The sequence below is a fragment of the Chrysemys picta genome, chromosome 21, assembly GCF_011386835.1.
Source record: "Chrysemys picta bellii isolate R12L10 chromosome 21, ASM1138683v2, whole genome shotgun sequence".
NCBI lineage: Eukaryota > Metazoa > Chordata > Testudines > Emydidae > Chrysemys > Chrysemys picta.
Window position 1 is genome coordinate 6709937 of NC_088811.1, and position 20745 is coordinate 6730681.

The 20745-nt window shown below is 48.8% G+C and overlaps 2 protein-coding genes across 17 annotated transcripts in view; both read right to left on the reverse strand.

Annotated features, from left to right (window-relative positions):
- Positions 1–18390, reverse strand: part of MMP23B (matrix metallopeptidase 23B) — a 40550-nt gene extending 22160 nt beyond the window's left edge. For 2 of the 5 annotated variants that reach the window (XM_065575273.1, XM_065575272.1), the window contains exon 1: positions 18252–18390. The gene's annotated coding sequence lies outside the window, so the exon portion shown is untranslated. Of the gene's footprint in view, positions 1–553; positions 1080–16151; positions 16174–18251 lie in introns of those variants that run through there. The other 3 variants (XM_065575275.1, XM_065575271.1, XM_065575274.1) reach the window with 3 other exon arrangements.
- The window catches only part of MIB2 (MIB E3 ubiquitin protein ligase 2), a 106326-nt gene continuing 98509 nt past the window's right edge, over positions 12929–20745 (reverse strand). For 9 of the 12 annotated variants that reach the window (XM_065575255.1, XM_008167293.4, XM_042852843.2 and 6 more), the window contains 4 exons: positions 18252–18430; positions 16985–17169; positions 16152–16217; positions 12929–14052 (listed from right to left, as the gene is read on the reverse strand). In XM_065575255.1, coding sequence (XP_065431327.1) covers positions 13811–14052; positions 16152–16217; positions 16985–17169; positions 18252–18430 — 672 coding nt within the window. In that variant the 3' untranslated portion in view covers positions 12929–13810. Of the gene's footprint in view, positions 14328–16151; positions 16218–16984; positions 17170–18251; positions 18431–20745 lie in introns of all 12 variants that reach the window. The other 3 variants (XM_024104369.3, XM_065575259.1, XM_042852846.2) reach the window with 2 other exon arrangements.

Sequence of the window (20745 nt, forward strand, 5' to 3'; positions counted from 1 at the left end):
CACTCTATTGTATTTATCCTCAACACCTCAGTGAGAGCGGGCATCCCCATTTTACTGATGGGAAACTGAGGCACACAGCAACTAACCTCTCTGACATGCCAAAGATCACAGTCTGTGGCAGATCAGGGACATGAACCCAGGTCTTCTGAGTCCCAGGCTAGTCCCCTAACCACTGGGCCATCCTTCCAAGAAAAAAGACCATATAGGTATAAAGTTTGCAAAAGGTGAATCCAGAACCCAAACACCCACACCTGGAAGAGTTGGAGGCTTGCTGCTTTGGCCCACTCTAGAAAATTACAGGGTTATCTGCAAAATATGGATTGGGTTCAGATTCCAAACAGTAGCAAAGTTTGGATGGAGGGTTCTGATTCTGGACCTACTTCTCTTCTGAACGGACTATGAATTGGCTGATAAAGGAGCATGCAGGAGGCTTTAATTGCTGCAGTATATCGGTTATTCAAGAGGCTATTGCAGTTTAATACAGTGAAGGCCTTTGACCTGAGTTGACAGAGATCATCTGACACATTCTGGATACGAGCAGAAATCTTGTTACCTTTTAGCCCCGCCCAATCTGACCCCAAGTGGGTCACTGTGGCTGCTGAGAAGATGCAGGCGCTCAGGGCTGTTTAGTGTCACGCTTCTGCCTGAAGGGGACAGGGAAGGGTATGGTTCTCCTGGATGGGAAGTGGGCGACCAACTCTTCAAACCAGAGAGTGGTTCTTGGAAAGCAGGCGTCTCTCCTTTCTCACTCTGGAGTAGGCACTGCAACAGTCAGCACGGACTCGCCTCCCTGCGTGCAGCTCCGACCAGCTGCTGGCTGCAGGATCCTTTAGAACTTTTTCTATTTAAGCCAAATACTTGCTCAGAAAATCAGCTCAACAACGTGGCCAAGACAAACCTCAGCTACTTTGGCAGTGAGCGCAGGGCCTAAAGGGTCAGCTGAGGAAAGTTCTTATGCTGGGCTATTCACAGGTTTTATTTGGATGCTCACAGAGCTGTAAAGGATACATAATCTTAACCCAGTGAGCACCTAGTATCCCTGAGAAAGTCACAGTCACGTCTGTGTCCTTCAGTGGACCTCTGAAAGTTGCAGCTCTTAGTAAAGGTGTAGGTGTCTCAATGGCTTCTTACACGCAGCCCTCAATGGACTCAGACCTTCCCCACAGCCTGCCACTGGCTCTTTGCTCTCACATCCTGCTGCCCAGCTCTCAAGATTCCCTTCTGGGAGGCAGTGAGACTTCAAGACTCCTGAGTTTTATCCCTGGCTCTTCCAAAGGCTCCCTGCAACACCTCGGATAAGACACTTAGCCCCTCTGATTTTGCACCCCCACTTGCAGAGCAGGGATGAAAATACTTTCCTAGCTTTTTCAGGTGCTTTGAAATCCTGAGATGAAAGGGGTTAGACAAGGGCAGAGTGCTGCTATTAATCCACCACTCTGTCCAATATAGATTTTAAATTCTCCTGTCTGGATAATATGCCGGAATTGACAGTCCAGCTACATTTGGACAGAAAATATTCCTAGCAACACTGACTTGCGTCTCAGCACACAGTTGTAACTGAAGTGGAACATGTTACAGTTGTGGGAAGCCATATGGGATGATGGGGGGATATAACCAACTTAAATGTATCTGCTAACTATGCAGTGTTCTCCTCCCGGCAGTTAGGAGTGCTGACTGGGAACCGGATCTCATTTAAGGAGGCTGGTTCTCCACAACAAACAATCAGGGAGGCATTTCGTAAGACACTTCGTGTGATAAATATCACATGGGGAAAGCTGCCTCCAAGTGGCTTTGACATGCCCTTAGAGATGGACCTGTTCCAAAGAACTAAAATTATCACTTAGAGGCCTCAAAATGTCAAGAACTGGTTACTTTTGCATTTCCTTTGTTAAAGGAGCAAGGTTTCTATATTTGCTCTATTTTTTTCATCCCCAGCTGCTGGTGTATTTGGCTTGGAGCATTGCATGGTTGTTCCATGTATAATGCACAGTACGTGGCCGCATTCCCAAGTCCAGCTTTTAGCTCATAAAATAAACACTTGCATTCACATGGATTATTGTTTGCATTTCCCTCTTCCCCTTCATTTAGAATTGTTACATCACCATATCATGGCCTCCTTCTGGAGTGTTTCCAAACAGATCTGGCTTTGCTACACGGGTCAAACTTTTAAGGGTAGAATTCACCCCTGTACAACAGGCTAGCACGAAGGTTATGCACCACTCCTGTTCCATCAACTGAGGGCTTAGGAATGGTCTCATGTACATACAGCACCTCGCACAGTGGGAACCTGATCACGATGAGGGCCTATAAGCGCTACTGGCCCTCTGCACAGGAGTGAATTTCACCCTAAATTGAACACTGCCATGTGACAGACCAGGAGCCTGGAACTCCTTTTATATATCTACAGAACAAGTAGAGCATGTGCAGCTGCAGGGCACGCTTCCTCCATGTCACCCCACCGCTGGTCCTCAGCTCTGTTCTGGAAGGCCCACCTTAGAAGTCAGAGGATAGGTCCGTCTCCATCCATGTCACCTTCGATGTCTCAGGGGATCAGCAGTGACCTTTCGCCTCCAGGACACCAGTCCAAATCCAGCCCAGGGTGGTGGCAGCTGAATGGTATTTTCCATGCTTTGGCTGCTTGGTGGCCCATCTGAAAAGAGTTTGGGGCTCTCAATGCAGCTCCTGGTCCACAGAGCAAAAGCCACCCTTACATTTGGGTAGCCCTGGAGGCATTCCTGCCTGGCTACTTCACTGCTGCCTATGGCAAAGGCAGGAAAAGCTTCTGCCTTGTAAAAGGACTATGCAGTATAAAGGGTTATTAATCTGCTGCAGCACTGGGGAACATTCCAGTCCAACATGAGACAAAGAATATCTGACACCCCAGAGCTCCATCTCTCTCAACAGCACACATTACTCCTTGTCATCAGCTTCTGCTGAAGCCTTGCAGTTATTCCTAGAGAGAGAGATCTGCTGTTTAGAAAATGAGCTGAAAACAAGGTCTTCCTCTAGTCGGCAAAGGAGATGGAATATTTTGCTAAAGGGCTGATTTGGAGTGGCAGCTCAGAAGCGTCCACCATAGCCTGGCCCTACAAGGGCTTCACCCACACCAGAAGCTCAGTCGTCGGTCAGCGACTGGCGCTATGGGACTGAGAGGCGGCAGCAACGTTCACCAATGCATGAGGGAACTGAGTGTTGAAAAGGGGGCAGAAAACTTCTCACCAGACACCCTGTAGCAGATATTCTTGCTGCTGCACTTTGGTATGCTACATTAGTACTTGACCTGTAATTCTACATGTGCACCAATCCAGGGTTACATTCACACGGAGGGAAGCAGCACGGTCCAGTAAGCACAGAACTGGTAATAAAGGAGACCTGGGTTTTGTTCTGAGCTCTGCCTCTGTGTGATTTGGGGCAAGTCATTTCATCTCACTGGCCCTCAGCTTTGCTCATCTGTAAAATAGGGAGAATGGGCCAGATTTCCAAAGGGAATGGCTGGCTATTGAGCACTTTGGAAATGCTGGCCCAATGACACATGGCCACATTTGGGATAGGAACAGGGCATGAGTGGAGGGGAGGGAAGGGAGAAAGGAAAATGCCCAACACCTCTAGAACCGCCAGGGAATCTTTGATGCTGGGAGGAAATGCCGTTGAAAGCCCAAAGATCTCAATGGGAAAGTAAACTACAGACAACAGGCATGAAAATCACAGTCAGCAACAAATTCTTAGGATTTTCTTGGGTTGTTTCTTTTTGAGGGGGGCAGAGAGGGAGGGAGGGAGGGAGGGAAGAGTAGTGTAGGACAATTTGTACCAGAATAAAAACAAACAACATTCTTTCCCAGATAGTGGACGATTCTGAAAAGGCAGAAGAACAAACATTGCTAATTAGCGCTGAGAAGTCGGCAATTCAGATGGAGAAGAAAAAACGTAATGAAGCAGCTGCCCTCGAAAGAGCTACTCAATGATTTCATCTTTTTGTTCAGAGCATAAAAGCAATGGACAGCTAAGCCATTTGGCTAAGGGGATATATAATAGGATAGGTAGTGACTTTCAACTTCTGGTCACTGGAGAGGGTCATCAGAATAGCTGTGTATCATATTTACTTGTTGTGTATTATTCAGTCACTAAGGATCTCTGTGTGCCATACAGACTTCTAGATAGGGTGTTGTCCCTGGGAAACAAGAGAGACAAAACTGGAACTCAAGCTCTGTGGTGGACCTGTTTGTGCGTTGAAGCCATTTTCTCCCTGTTTAAGGATGACTGATATTCCATACATCATGCTACTCACCAAGAATCATTTGCCCTCTTATGTCTGGCTTATAGCCTGGAATGAGTTTGATGTTTCTTAATTTCAGTTTTTACTGGACAAGTGTCCTCGTTGTATCAGGGAAGTGGGATCCAGTTGTTACAGCATGAGACTAGCTTGCAAACCTTTCCCCAACTGAGAAGTGAAATGTACCTGCTTCATTCACACTGGTGTTCTGGGTCTGATTTTTAAGGCACAAAGTGTTTTGCGGTCAGGGCTACCGTACCTCTCTGATGGATGAAGGGCCGGAGCAAATCAGCGAAGCCAACGGAAAGCCTCCCATTAACCGATTTCCATGAGCTTTGGATCTGGCCCTTGAGAGGTCGCCAGTTTCCAGAGCTGCTTCCCCTCCCCCGCCCACCAGCACTACCATTCACGTATTAAAAGCAAAGGCAGGGCTGTGCATGGTGGGGAAATTCCAAGAAGGGCACTCTGGGAGGAAAGCTTAAAGAACGCCTGCCTGTCACGATATCAGCATCTTCTGATCAGGCTGAGAAATAAAGCAGGCTTTGTACTCCACTGGAAATAATGAAAGCCGTTTCCAGAGCTCTTCCAGACATTTGTAAACCAGCTGTTAGCCCAGGAGCTAGCTCAATGCAAAGGCACCGGTGGCTGTTCTCATTTAGAGAGTCCATCCAGTCCTGCTTTATACTGGTGCTTGGGGTCTATGTCAGGGAATCGCACCGATGTAATTGTAGTCACGCTGGTGTGAGTTCTCTTAGTCTACTCTAGACAAGCCCCAAGGATCAGGTATTCCAAGCATCAATATAATAAAGCCAACCCTATTCAACACATGCTCCTGCAGGTTTTAATGGTGTTTCCAGGGTAGGAATCTCTTGACCATGCAGCGAAATTTTTCCATTCTATAAACCTGGAATTTCTTACAGTCATTTGACAATGCCATGACCACTGCGAAGCACCTCCACTGCCTTTAAATTAACATTATTGCTTGTCTGCATTAGGGGTTTGCCCTGTATTAGGGGTTTGCAGCAACATTGAAATGGGGGCAAATCCTCGGAGTGGACGAGGCCTAAGCAGAGGCAGGAGGCATCGGAATGAGATTGTGTCCTCTTGCTGCCCAGCATGGAGGCAGGTTTGCAGAAATGACTTTCCGTGCAAGACCAGCTGCACAAAAACTGCTAACAAAATCAGTTGCCAATTCAAATACCAGGCTCCCAGCTGGATGAGAATAGGATTTGCCAAGAAAAATAGAAGAGCACGCACAAAAAATACTAACTCAGCCACTTTCCTCCTGCAGAGTTTCTTGAGGCACTTACCCTCAAAGCGAGAGTTGGGGAGGCTAGAGAAATGATGGGTTGTTCTGAGGACTCTTCTGCGGTTTTGTCACTGGGTGCTCTACTCACCGCACAGTGGTGCCCCCTTCTGGCAATTAGCTCCACCTGGTTCAGCGTCCCCTTTCTTCTCTTCCACCATTGCAGCTCTCCCTCTAGCTCACAGAGTTACAGTACTACTGCTTCGTGACTTGGGTCCACCAGCCAGGTCACAGTGTGATTTCCCCTTCGGACTGGGGGGGGAGCAGAGGAGGGCAGGACTTTCAAAGTCCTCTGCACCACCAGTGACAGGCAATCCTCAGCCCGCTGCCCTGATTACATCACTCAAGAAGTGAGTCAGGCAGTTGCCCGTTCACTGCCCCAAGCAATGCCTCTCTGCAGGAGATGGCAGGGGAATCCAGGCCCGCCGTCTTCTCTGGATTCCAGTCCAGGGCCCCACTGGGACTTCACCACCCTTACTGCTCTCTTCCCTGGGGACTTCTTCCTACCGTGCTTTTCCCAGCCTTCCTAGTTAGCCCTTTCTCCCTCAGGCCTACGAGATAAACCCATCCTCATGGGTTCCTTCCTATCCCTTTTCTCAGGGGTTCCTACCTCCCCTTCCTCAGGGACAGAGACTGCAGGCTTCCTCCCTGCCACGCCCCTCACACTGTCTCCAGCCTCCTGGCTTTACAGAATCACTTCCTGTCCCCTCACAGGTGAGCTTCCTTCTAATTAGTGCCTTCCACACAGCCTAAATCTCCCCTGTTTGCAGCTTAATTGACTGATTGGGCCCACCTGGCTTAATTCAACTCTTTCAGTACACGCCATCAGTACAACCCTCCTGATTTCACCAGGAGTCTCCCAGAGTCACGCCCTATCTCCCGGAGGCTACTGAAGCCAAACCAGGAGATTTTAGGTGCTGAATGTCCAGCAGCACAGCGGATTCCCTACCTGGCCTGGCCCCACACTGCTCCCGGAAGTGGCTGGCATGTCCCTGGCGCAGGGTGTCCCAGGGGTTGCCGCGTGCTACCCATGCCCCGACTCCACAGCTCCCATTGGCCAGGAACTGTGGCCAATGGGAGCTGCAGGGGTGGTGCTTGCGGGTACGGGCAGCACGTGGAGCCTCCTATGCCAGCTGCTTGGAGCAGTGTGAAGCCAGGGCAGGCAGCCTGCATCCTGCACCTCCTCCTGCACCCCAACCCGCTGCCCCAATCCCAAGCCCCCTCCTGCACCCAAACTCCCTCCCAGAGCCTGCACCCCTTACCCCCCCACACCCCAACCCGCTGCCCCAATCCCAAGCACCCTCCTGCACCCAAACTCCCTCCCAGAGCCCGCACCCCATCCCCACCCCCCTGCCCTGAGCCCCCCCAAACTCCCTCCCAGAGCTTACACCCTGCACCCCCTCCTGCACTCCAACCCCTACCCCAGGCTCAGCACGAAGCCCCCTCCCACACTCCGAACCCTTGGGCCCCACACCCCCCTCCCCCAGCCCAGTGAAAGTGAGTGAGGATGGGGGAGAGCAAGCAATGGAGGGAGGGGGGAATGGAGTGAGCGGGGGGGGGGCCCACAGAGAAGAGGGGGCGGGCAAGGGTGTTTGGGTTTGTGTGATTAGACAGTTGGCAACTTTACCATCACAAGCCTTAACAAAGATGCCTAAAAACCAAGGAGAGAAAATGGACCAGCTCTTCTTCCCGCTCAGCCAAACTGACAACGAAGAGAGGCCTGCGCCTCGTTCAGCAATTAGTTGGAAGAATCAACAGGCAAAACCAGTGTCAACTTATAAGTTGTGGCCAAGATTTTCAAGTGACTAGCCATATTTGGGTGTCCATCTTGGGACACCTTAAGAGGGCCCAGCTCTCAGAGGCAGAGCGCTCTGCACTGTCTGAAAAAGATGTCTCAGACTGAGCATCTGGCAACCGAGGCATCCAAAACCACTAGTCTTGTCTGAATCTTGGCCTGGATTTTGTAAGCCAACATGCCCCTTTAGCTGTGGTAGAGAAAAACACCTTAAGAGCATTACAATGGTCTATTTTTAAAGTTCTGTTATTTACACTGTTAGTCTACAGTGTGTATTTGTCTCAGCTGGGCAAATGAAACTAAAAAATATCCAAGAAGTTAGTTTCATTCTTGTTTATAATCGTTTTCATGCCCACAATTTCAGAGCCATCCTATTTGGGAGGCAATTATTACAGAGGAACGCGTATTCCTTTAGGCTGTGATCCTGCCAACGGTTAAGAAGGATGGCACTCAGGAGCTCTTGGTTCAGTTCCGTGTTCTGCACAAACCCTCTGAGACACCTTGGGCATGTTGTTTAGTCTCTCTGTGCCTTAGTTCCCAGTTCCCCACTGAGGATGAAAAGATTAAAAATCATGAGATGCTCAGATTGGGGCCATGTAAGTACCTAAGTCAAGCATGTTCGTAACTTTATGCATGTGAGAAGAACCACTGATTTCACGGCATAACTGCTACAGGATCAAAGGCTTCTACAGCATAATTTAAATTCCAGTAAAGACAGAACATCCATGGGAGCATTTTTACTGGGTTTAGCTTTGATAGGAGGTTGCTTTCGCAAACTCTAAATGTGGGAATAAATTTGAATCAGGAGGGCCGCTGTGATGCAACAAAAACATTTGTTTTCTGGAAGAGACTGGAACCCTGACCTGAACGGTTGGTTAAAAGGGATTATATATAAAGCTCATTAGGCTATAGCATTGATCTGTCTCACCTGCTGTCTCGTATTTTAAGTCTTACACCTTAAAGATCCCAGTCTGGGATCTAATCTTTGCTGCCATTGCTGGAAGATACAAAACAGCATTTCCAGGGAAGACCGGCACTTGCAGAAGCCTCAGAGAGCAAGCAGGCAACCCCTTAACCGGTTCAGAGTGCCTGCAGGTCTTGTCTTGTGGCAGATAGATGGTAACAAACCACGTCTAGCGAAGAGTTCATCGGGATCTGGACCCTTTGACTGAATAAAAGGCCACCGTGTGTTTTTTGTGTTTAAATGAGTGCAGGCCCACTGGCTAAAGCGATCTAATTGGCCCTTCTCAGCTGGTTACCAGCAGCAAAGTGGAATATACTCCTCTGGGCCTGAACTGGCTCCTCCCATCAAACCCACCTGAATTTCCTGGGTGCGTGCGCGTGTGTGTTGTGGGTGTGTGGGGGTGTGTGTTGAATTCCTATCCCCACTCAAACCAGCCAGGCCTTTCCAGTTTGGGTGGAACAACTTCTTCAGACATGGCTCAAGTTGTCAGAAGGCTCGTGTGATTGATTTCAGTACTCTTGAGCCCCTGACCACACCCTGGGGTTCAGCCTTGGACCTGCACCCTGGTGATCTCTAGCTAAACTGAATGCAGATCCCAATCTCAGCATCACTTCTTGGCCCATCTCTGCCTAGCGGGAGGAGTCCTCTTGTCATACATTAGAGCCCGATTCAGCCCCCACTGTCTCTATCACGAGCTGTCTTGGGCCCCTAGAAAGAGCATAGCCTTGCAGGCAGGCACATAACTACAGCTGCCAGGCAGCAGGTGCACATGGCAGCCCTTGCTCCAGCCCAGCAGGTACTGGGGCTCATCAAACCAACACTGGCTCTGCATCATGTAGGCCGGCCAGCCAGCCAGCCTGGCCTACCCAGCAACAAGACAGAATAAGTCAACCCATGGCCCAGTCTCCCTGACTCAGCAGGGTCACCAGCGGAGGCAAATCAGTGCTGGATTCCCCTTCCCCCCCCTGGAATCTGGGGCCTCAGAAACTCTCAGGGCAGCCCTGGCAAGGGGGCAGAGAGACCATAGCCCTTACCTAGTCCATCTCAGTCTTTCTTCTCCCAAAAACACCTCAATCCTCCAGCTCCAATGGTCACTTCCTCTCCCTGCTGTGAAGGAGCCTCATGTGCAGAAAGTCCCCTGTCCCTGCTTCTCATCAGGATGACAACTTGCATTGCTGCAGGGCAGGGATTCAACAGCTGCACTGTTCCACAGACATAGAGCCCACCATGGATGTCGCTGGCAGATACAACGGTGCAGAGGTCGAAGGAGCCATCCCCACTTTAGCAGGGACCATTTGATGCTCTTTTATGCTGGGCAGTATCTGCCTCAATGCACTATAGTCCTGGCTCTTCCATACACTTCTGCACGTGCTCGTCAACCATCTCACCACTGCAACCTCCAAGCTATGACAAGGAGCTCTGCAGATATACATGATGGCCTTTAAAATGGGTCCCGTGCTCAGGAAATTGATTCTGGGGATGGACAGCTCAGGCTTAGAGCTGATAAAAAAAAAAAACAGGACAGCAATTCCAGAAAGCAAACCTGCATTTCACAAGCAGCCTGGAACAGTATCGTGAGGCGAAGTTTGCACTGGGGTATTAACCCCCTGCTTACCAGCGCAGCTGAATATGAAAAGTACCATCTACCAATCCTGTGCAGGTGAACCTGCGGGGGTCTGGTATTAATGGGCCAATGCACTGATGTTCGTGCTACAGAGGGAGGACAGAGGTTCTATGAGTTAGAGTCAGGAATCGAGAACACTTACCTTTTATGTAGCGCTTCAAATCTTCTGGAGTGCTTTATAAACCTTAATCAATTCTCACAACCCCATCATGCATTTTAGAGATGGAGAAATGGAGGCAGAGAGATTAAGGGACTTGCCCAAGGTCCTGGAAGGAATCAGCATCAGAGTTAGGAATAGAAGACTCAAGGATTCCTCGGTTCCAGTCCTGTGCTTAGGTTACTAGGCCCAAACCCTCTTGTCTATCTGAATCCTTCCTGTGCCATCAAACGTAGGGAATCTGCCTTTTCTGGCCTTTGATAATCAGTCTTAGTTCTTCCTAATGGAAAAACAATCTTGATTTCTGGCAAACTGTGAATAACTTAATTATTTTTCCTAAATGGCAGGAAAGGCTGGATAAACTGATTTCCTCAAACCACTCTAAAAGCCACTTAAAAGATCTTATCTTAAAGCACCACCAAAAGAGGGGAAGGAGTGACAATTGTACTGACTGCAGTCTGGTTCAAACTTACAGTATAAGCCTACCAAATATAATAGACTGGAAAGTGGTAAAAATCTCTGCTCAAATTTCTTATTGAAGACTGAACCCAATGGCAGGAAGTTAATTTTATTGCTCCCTGGAATCCACCTCTAAAAATATATCCATAGTTCTAAGCGGGGAACATACCAAATTCCACCTCCAGTCTGGCAACACAAAGGGTTTCAGATCTATGCACAAGATCTCAAGAGCTTGGAAGGAAATTTTCATTAAGAAACAATTAAGGTTGAAGAAAAATAAAAAATTTAAAAAAAGAGGAAAATAGAAAAAGAAATTTTTTATTTGCTGCAAAGCGGAAAGACATTTTCTGCAGCAGCTATGCACCTTGAAGGTTGAAGACTGTGTATTCTCACTACAAACAGTTCCCCATTTTCACAGGCCTAGAAGTGATCCAAGATACCTTCATCTAGCGCACAAAAAAACTATTTTTTAAAAAACCAAGAAGTCAGAGATCCGCTGTATCCTTCTCTGTGTACACTGACAAAGTCCAGTGTCAAAGTCTTGGAGATGAGTGTGACAGAAGTTGCAGGATATGCAGTCCCCAAAACAGCACTGACATACGTCTGACATACGTCTGACATACAGAACAGTGCATTGGTTTGTTTTTCCTTTTATCAAATGCATTTGTTGCTGCAGCAGAGGCATACTTCTGAAAATGTCCTTTTAATGCTTAGTACAATATTGGATTTAAGTACAGCCTGTAAAATCATTAATTTACAGCAGAAAGCAGTAAGTGCAGCGGTCACAGATTGGAAAGACACCGACAGTATTGTACTTTGGGGACTGTAAAGCTTATTTTAATTACAAAGGAGATGCCCAGCACTCTTGATGTTATATTTCCACTAGCTCTTCAGACCGATTTAGGGCCTGATTCAAAGTCCATTACAATTAATGGAAAGATTCCTCTTGGCATTAATTGGCTTTGGATCAGGCCCTGATAGGGACAGCGTCCGGTTCAAAGAAACCAGATTATTATTATTATTATTATTATTTTTTTAAAGAAAAGTTTTCTGGCCCATCTTAATCACACCTTAGATTATTAAAGAATTTTGGAAAGTCCATCGTGGCGTTTTCAGATGATCTTAGCACTGGGCTAACCATTCCCACTGAACTCCATAGCAGAACTCCCACTGCATTCAGTGGGAGCAGAGTCAGGACAACAGGACGCCCTTCTGAAAATCCAACTGTAAATGTACTTTATGCTGTTACATGCGAATTGTTTGCTTTCGGCATTTGTCCAAGCCTGGACAATAAAAATAAGGCTCGTCAATGTCACTTTTCTTTACAGAGGAGTCCCATTTGGCCATATTCTGCCACTCTTACGGTGAGTGGCAACTTACTTCATAAGCAGCCCCATTGCACTGAATGGGATTATTTGAGGCATCAAGTACCACTCAGAGGCAATGCGTGGGGGTGGGCCATGGGGGCCATGTGCCCTGCCCATATTTCCTGCTTGACTCGTTCTGAGCATGCTCACATGGACTGAGCATGCTCAGTTACACTGCTGAAGCCAGCTGCCCTCACATTATCGGCAGGCACTGGTGGTCTCTGGTACCACTTCCTATGAGAAAGGGTAGTAGAAGATGGCCATTCGTCGTCGTTTTCACTTAGAACGATACAGCAAACAGGAAGGGGGAGTGTTTGTTTATTAGAATACCTGTTTTCCTGGGAATAAAATATAATTCTTGAAACCTACGTCTTAATTTTGTTAAATCTTACTTTAACAAATAATCTACATTTTGGGGGTTAAATGTGACCCAAGATTGTACCTTTGCCTGGAAAAAAAATCACAGACATTGTAATAAACTCAACTGAGAAAGCATTCTGAGATATTATCCGTAGCAAGTGGGGACTGTGAATTTCCTGGGACACTACGGAGTTACTACTAGGCCATACATGTTCCTGTAACCACTATACACACACAAGGATTCAAAACTAATTTGAATCCTTTGCCACCTCTTTGCTAATGAACAAATTTAAGAAAGAAACCCTGCGTTTCGGTTGATTTTATACACGGCTTGCTAGGTGCAAGAAAAGATTATACTGGTCTGCAGCACAACTGCGTAGAACAAAGCTACATACAACCCACCCAGGGGAGCACCTCAGGGTGCCACCACTAGAACCGTCACAGGTACGGGTGAATTCACTGCATGGTGCTTTTTCCCAAATCAACTGGTTGGGAAACATGAGCCAGTTGAAATCAAGTTGAACCCAGGATTTACACTATTCCTATTCATGTTCAATGAAATATAAATGTCCTATTTTAATCAATTTTTCTGCCAAACAAAGAGAAAAACGAATTTCCTCTCCTCCGCCTTATTAGTCGTATTTTATTTTATTTTTTTTACATTTCGGTTGGAATATTTGACACCTGCCTTTGGCATTATGGGTAAAAAGCTCAATAATCTCTGGAATTATGGCTGCAAAAAAAAGATAGATTGCTGGCAGAAGAGTGTCACTTAGAGGTCAAAAATACGTGCTGCAACAGTATTTTCTTCAGTAAATGTTCACTACTTTATCTCTAAGGCACACGCTCTGTCTCTCTCTGGGAACACGTCAGTTCCAGACTGCTCCCCGCTGCCCAAATCCAAGTACCTCGTCACACCCAAAAGGCTGGGTTCTGAGAGCACATTGTCTAATGAGAGTCCCCCACAACCGACAAGCCTGCGGGAGAGCCAAGGGCAGTGCCCGATCCCACTGGATACCTCCTTGTGTAAAGTGCGAGAGTATTGCTTTGCCACAGCCTGCCGGGGAATGAGAAGGACTGTGCCGCAGCCTGTCCTGCCAGAGTTGTGTAAGGCTGCGAATCAGACGCTGCAAGGAACTAGACAGGAGCGGGATGTCTTTTGAAATGTCTGTACATGAAAGCACTCTGCCCCGGCGCTGGTTTCGTAGCCCCTCCCGTCGTCAGCACAAAGAACGAGGACGTCCTGTCAGCATTCCGCCTGGCACCATCCATGCTGGGAAAGGAGCACAGGGCGGGAGGGCCATTTCCCCACAAGCTTGGCAGCTCGCTGTCATTATGGGGAGAGCATTTCCCCCATGAGTGACTCTTGTGATTCACTTTCCCCCTTTCAGGATGGCTTCAGAGTCAGACAAACACAGGGGATGGGTCATGAATCTCAACTAAATGAACACACAAAGGGAGGGAGAAAGGTAGGAGGGGGAGCGAAGGGGAGGGGAGAGCGCACATCCTCAGACGAAGATCTGAATCCTGTCCCGGATAGCCTGCCTGCAGATGGGGCAGACAGTCAGGGCCTCGCTGCACTCAAGGCAGGAGCCATGTCCGCACTGGAAGACCAGTTTGATTTGGTTGTCGATGCAGATAGGGCAGGTGATGCGCTCCTCCATCTGGCGGTAGCGGCTCTGCAGCTCCTCCATCAGCTTCCGCTGGTCCGTGGGCTCGGTGCTGGGGCTGCATTCCACCTCTGTGCTGTCTGTGGGGAACAGGAAGCAAGTTAGTGGCTGGGGACTCTGCCTATTTCCTCTGCACGCACCTTCCAATGCACTCCCTCTCCCTGGGAGCATTAATTAGCTCTGTCTAGACAGTTGGAGCAGTAAGAGATCAGTATTTTGTGAAAGGGTGGCCAGTGCTGCTCTCTCCTTTGGTTTGTTGCTGAGCTGTGAAGGGGCAGCGGCCTCAAGGGGCGTATAACTCGTATTCTCTGAGATGTGCATCCTCCCTCATCATTCCAGAAGCTGCCACCACTGCCTGGAAGTAGAGAAAAGTGCAGTGCTAGCAAAGAACTGTGCACTGCTCCTCAGTAACTGGTCTGCGATGTGTTATAGCGCTGCATGCCCGCGCCTCACTGAGTTTAAATTCCTGTCTGCAGTACTGCTTCAGCTCTCTGCTCTAGCTTTTCAGGCTATAGATTCAGAGCTGTGAAAGTTGGTAGAGAGCATTATGATCTCCTGCACAACACAAGCCATAGAATTCAAGAGGGTAATTTAATCCTCCTCTGTTGAACTTTGCAAGTAAGGAGAACTTGTAGAGACACTCGGTTCTAATTCAGATGAGATGAAAGAGCTCCATGTACTGCCCAAATTCCAGTTAGGATAAATAAATTCCACCTGGTTTCAGCTAGACAATACTATTCACATTCTGTTCCTAAACAACTAGGTCATGTTGCTGGGTGCTTTTAAACAGATGCCCTGATTCACCCCAGAGGTGGCTGCATTCCAGTGGTAGATGAAGTGACCACATCAATTAAGTTTACATAAGAACGGCCATACTGGGTCAGACCAAAGGTCCATCCAGTCCAGTATCCTGTCTACCGACAGTGGCCAATGCCAGGTGCCCCAGAGGGAGTGAACCTAACAGGTAATGATCAAGTGATCTCTCTCCTGCCATCTATCTCTACCCTCTGACAAACAGAGGCTAGGGACACCATTCCTTTTAAGTTTGTAAGGAATTCTGGGATGAAGTTAGGGATAAATGGTGAGGACGGTGTGGCCCAAGCCGGCTGACTTCCTGCTGATATGCTCAAAAGCCTGACTGTTTCCATCAATCTCTTTGCTGCAATGGACTGGAATCTTCACAGAGATTCCAACTCGGGGGGCGGAGCCATTATATTTTCCTGCATTCTCGATGGCTGAAGAATGCTGCAGTAACAGGGCACTCCTGCCTACGGATGCTCCTAGGGAGGATTTCTGCCCTGGCCAGCAGTGTACGTCTAGATCATGTGGCAAATTCTTGGCTCCTCTATACTTCCGTCAAGGCAGCCAGTTGGCATTAGGCCCATTTGCAAGATCACAGCCTAGTGCCACCCAAGTCAGCAGCAGCGTGTTTGTCCTCAGTGACCTCTGCCAGAGGGGTGCAGATACACCCACTCCCACGTGTCCTGTTTGCCAGCGCTGCAGCAGGCAACACGGGTGAACTCCATGGCTAGCAGGAGCCTGCTGCCCCATGGCATGGCACCAGCATGCGGCCTTCAGTACAGTATTCCCTGTGCGGGAGATTGAACTATGGGAATGGAAGACACTCCCTGTATAAAACTGCAGAGATCCAGGCTAAGGTAGGAGAGGAATTCCATCAAAACCATCAAACCTAACTGCCCTGGGACTAATCCCAACCCCACTTACTTGGCTCCCATAAAGTGACTTAGGTTAAAATGCCTTTAAAGCACAAGGGCAAAGCTAGGCTCTTGCATGTTACAAGCTTTCCTTGATCACAAATTTTCACTGTGAAGTCACTGCTGGTGCAAGGGGCTGGACGGACGGACTTGGAGACAGACGTCTGCTATCGATTCACAGCACAGGCAGTGGCAAGGCAAACACACACTGCCCTGCCAGCAAGGGCACACACACTGCTGGGCCTGTAACAGCTGCCTCTAAAGAGGAAAGAGGATTCACCAGTGGCATCTCCGCTGAGACTAGCTGTGGGGTGATCGCTGTGAGAGCACTGCAAGACAGGCTGAGAATGCCCTCCTTAAGCTAATTTCACCGAGATCAAGCAGCCATCTGTCGGCTGTAGCCTAAACAAACATTCAGAGGGGCCTTTTCTATTCAAAGCGGTGGACAACATGAGCAAACCTACCTTGTTTGAGTTTTTTGGTTATGGTCACTTGACATTTGATGCACTTCTTCATCCTCCTGGAGCATTCTACCGGGGGCGGGAGAAGAAGAGAGATTTCAGCTAAACCCAGTGGTGCTTGAATGAGCCCAAAAGCAAAGAGGACACACGAGGGCATCACATTTTTAAACGATCCAAGAATCACCTGGACTGTAAGAGACGGTCTTTGTCTGCATGGAGCGGAGAATGCCGGCTTCTCCCTGAACTACAGGCTGGTCCTGTCGCTTCAGCTGCCCCTTCCCTAGAGCTTCAATGCAACAGCCCAACTCTTCAGCAGCTGCATTACCACAATGGCCATTATAAACCCCGCCCCCCCCAGACTCAAATCCCCGCATAACAGCTGCAAAATGGTCCTGTATTCTGACAGGAAAGGATGGGGCTCTCACACTTGTTCCTAACCAAACTCTGCAGCCAGACGGAGGGACCCAGCTGAGATAAAACACTTGCTGATCTGTTAATAGAATTCAAAGGGAAACAGAAGACAAAAGCCAGAGGGGGTGGGGGTGGGGGAATCCCTTGGAAGTGGTTTTGTTGGAGAAAACATTGCTGGCTGGAACTGGACCGTCTGCCACTTCCTTCTAAACCATCCAGTGCAGCTGCCTCGGGTCCCAATCCAGCAGGACAGCGGGAGCTTCCATGACCAGGCCCTAGGGTGTCGCATCTAAAAGGCCATTGCAGGAATAGTCCTGGGGTTGCCGTGGTGAGAACCCAACAGTCCCGTCCCAAGATGCTCCCCAGACAAGCGGAATGGGGAGGTGGAGTGAGCAGCGGCAAAGGAACCAACGGGAGCAACCTACCTTCACACACGATGCTGTGCTGACACGGGATGAAGTGAATGAGCAAAGCCAGCTCCGAACAGACCAGGCACTCGGAAGGGGCTGCCATGCTGGCCACGCTGAGGTTGGTCATTGTGTTGGGGGTGGTGTGCACTCTGCGCAGGCTGCAGGTCACCACAGAGCTGTCTGAAGAAATCTGCTCATCCCTGCAACCACCACATAGAATTAGTGTCCTCGCTGGCTGGAGCAACATCCCGCACACAGAAGGCCGCTCAGCAGCTCTCCCCAATGGCCTTATCATGGCAGGGACGAGTATGGGCAAATGCTTCAGAGCCAGACAACGGGCCAAATCCACAGCCAGCACAAGTCTATGAAGCGCCATTGACTTCGACAGAGCTCCCCTTTGTTTACGCCAGCTGAGGATCTAGCCCAAATGCATGAGGGTGAGGGGATAGAGAGCAAGTGGAAGGTATCTGTGCAGGGCGTAACACTTCTTATGGATGAGAACAGTGGGCTCCTGCCAGTACAGCCATCAGCAGTGCAAAGTCAGCAAGCTGGGATATTTAGAAAATATCTGCTCTCGTAAGCACATGGGACAGGCCTGACCACAGTGCCTACATCTGAACCCCAAGAGAGTCTGGATTCTGAACCAGATCCTGACCTCAATGGCGTGACTCCTGAATCCACAACATTCCCTGTAACTTTGGGGAAGTTTGGATTCAACTCCACAGTCAAACTGCCCAGACCCCCCCTATAGCTTTGGATTCTTGTCCGGTGTCTCATTGCAACTTTGTGGAGCCTAGATCAAGACACCCTTGAGCTTTGGGGAAGATCTTGAGGCAAGTATCACCAATACAGCCCACCTCCGCTCTGTGTCATGGTACCCGAGTTCTTTTGCTGGTCTAAGCTTATACCAGTTCCCCAAATGAAACCAACTCCACCAACAAAAGTTTTTTTTTGCCAGCATAAATGTGTCTACACTAGGGCTTTTGGCAGCATAGGTACATGGGTTAGGGACGTGACATAGCTATACCAGCAAACTTTTAAGCATAGGCTAGGCCCCAGACTGGCATCCGAGAGATATCAAAGGCTGACAGGTCCTGAGGGAGACCACCAGCCAGCTCTTCCAGAAGACACCGATTCTGCAAGGCAGTCACATAAAATCAGTTCCCACTGAAGTCAATGGCAGCTGAAGGTGCCCCACACCCTGCAGAGCAGACTAAGAGGGTCTGGCATGGCTAGCACCTACAGGTTTGGGGTTAGGAAGTGGTCCCACTGTGTAGCCTACCTGAATTTCTGGGAGAAGTTCTTGATGATCTGGACTATCCTTCCATCTGCAATGAGATCCAGGGGAGACTTTCCCCTGTGGTTGGCATAATTAATATCTGCTCCTTCCTGTGCTAGGAAACACGCAATCGCAGCACCAACATTCAGCTCTACATTTCCAAGGAAGCCTGAAGCCTGGAGCTAAGAGAGGGGGAGAAAGTCTCTGTTAAGGCACTCAGAAACCTGGCTATGGGTCAGACCCCAGAAAACCAGCCTCACTTCTCGTGCTTGCAATTTGCAGGTGCAAAGAGCTGCAGATGTAATTTTGCACCCCTTATTTGTGAACACAATCAGATACTTAGACATCTAAGTCGCATGCTTATTTTTACTACAGTAGTGCCTAGAGGCATCAGCCAAGATCGGGCCCGATTGTGCCAGGTGCTGCACATTCTCGTAGTAAGAGAGAGTCCCTGATCCAGAGAGAGTGATCTAAATAGATGAGACAGACAGAAGGTGCAAGAAGGGAAGGATTATCATCCTCACGTTACAGGTCAGGTCCTGAGGCACAGAGAGATTAAGTGACTCAACCAAGGTCACACGAGTCTGGGAACTGAACCCTGATCTCCTTAGTCCCAGTCCAGTGGGTTAACCACAAGGCCTTCCATTTTCTCATACTTACCCTGCCAATAACTTACATGTACAATTTTTCAGACATAAAACTAGTGACTCATTTAGTGCCAGGCTGAAGAGCAGGGTCTAACTGTTGGTATTTGCAATTTCCATCACAGTAAAGGAGGAGGAGGAGGCGGAGAGTATGTGCATTACAGGGAGAAAACCACAACAGATGGCTCATTAGTTTGTCAATAGCTTATAAAAACTGACACACAGCAAGGCACCTAAGCTCTGCACTACTCTAGTGAGACATGAGGGTAAGGGAAGGAAGCAGCCTTGTTTATCCTCATCTTGACATGGATGGATTTAAGTATAGGGAGGACAGTGTTGTGGTTAATGTCTGGGACTGAGACTCAGGACACCGGGGTTGTATTCCTGACTCTGCTACCAGGTCACTTTTCATCTTGGGAAAACCCCTTCCCCCACTAGGCCTCAGTTTCCCCTCCTGTGAAATGGGGATAATAGCGGATGCAGAGAAGGCTCCGTTTGTTAGATTTGTGAAGATGCTGGCTGTTTTTTTAAGAAATGAAACATGAAGTGCCAATTTCACACACACCCCCGACAGCCACTCTATTTTACAACTCTGCCAGCACGACCCAACTTTGCTTTGCCTTTCTACGTTGCGCTGAAGTCGGAGTGCTAAATTCAGAGCATGTCTGAGTGGCACCAGATTAGGCTGGCAGTCTATCTATCAGCTTGTTGAGCTTGAAGGTTTGCTGCAGATAAGTCCAATGATGCAAGTCTGATCTGCTACACCGACAGGCTTAAAATCTGGAACTGTAATTCAGCTCTGGGGATTCCCTGGGGGCTTGGCCTGGAGACTTCTCAGAGCAGCCTGATAACACAGGAAATCTGTGCTGTATCCCATCCCTCCGACCCTTGTTCTGTCACCAATTCCCTTTGTGTTTTGGGTTGAAAGCTCTTGGCAGAGCTAGTCACAGCGCAGGCAAGCAGGATTTCCCCCTCCTACCCGCTGCTTTGCTGGCCAAGCTCTCAGTCGCAGGCCTCCTGGGATCCGAGACAGGCGACGAAGCTACATTGCACAGAGGCACCGCAAACACATTTCCATTACAAGGTACATTAAGAACACTACATTAAAGCTTCAGGGATGACTAGTTAGTGGATGAGTCCCAAGTGGCAGCTATTTAGGGGGAGGGGGACAGGGAAGGTCCCAGCCTTCTTAGATTATTGGATGCAACATTGCATCCCAGGGGAATATCCACTGGCTGGCCCATTAGGTCATGATCATGCTGCAGAACAGAATGGACTATCTGAATCTCAGCACGCTCCCGCCTCCAGTTAGCAGCTGTAACGCCATCCGCTGGCCCACCTGAAATGAGTGCAGGGGTCTCAGCCCAGGCCTCAGCAGAAAGGCGTCCACACCACAGAAACCACCACTGCTATTTGCACCCTACTTGCCAGTCACAGCACAGAGGCCAGGATTGACTGGGTCACGGAGACTAAACTGCCCCCCATGCCTGGGCGATGGTGCCACCTCCATGCTGCGCACATTAATAGCTGTGGGGCGGTGCATATGGGAGGCTGGCCTGGGCTTCTGGGAGTGTACCTATTCTGCAAATAAAGAGGATGTTATTTGACAAGGCTGTATAGTGGCAGATCCCTGCAGAACGGAGGGGCGGGGGGAAAAAGGAATAGCCGGCTTTAAAAAGGAGTGTTTATAGGCCTAATCCAGAGCCCGGGGAAGTCAATGGAAAAACTCCCATTTCCTTTCCAGGGCTTTACATCAGGCCCTATAAAATTCGAGTGGAAGGAGTTGTACATTTAGGCTGAGACTGTCAAAGCCCCCGGAGGAATCTGAGGACACAATCCGATCATCCAAAACC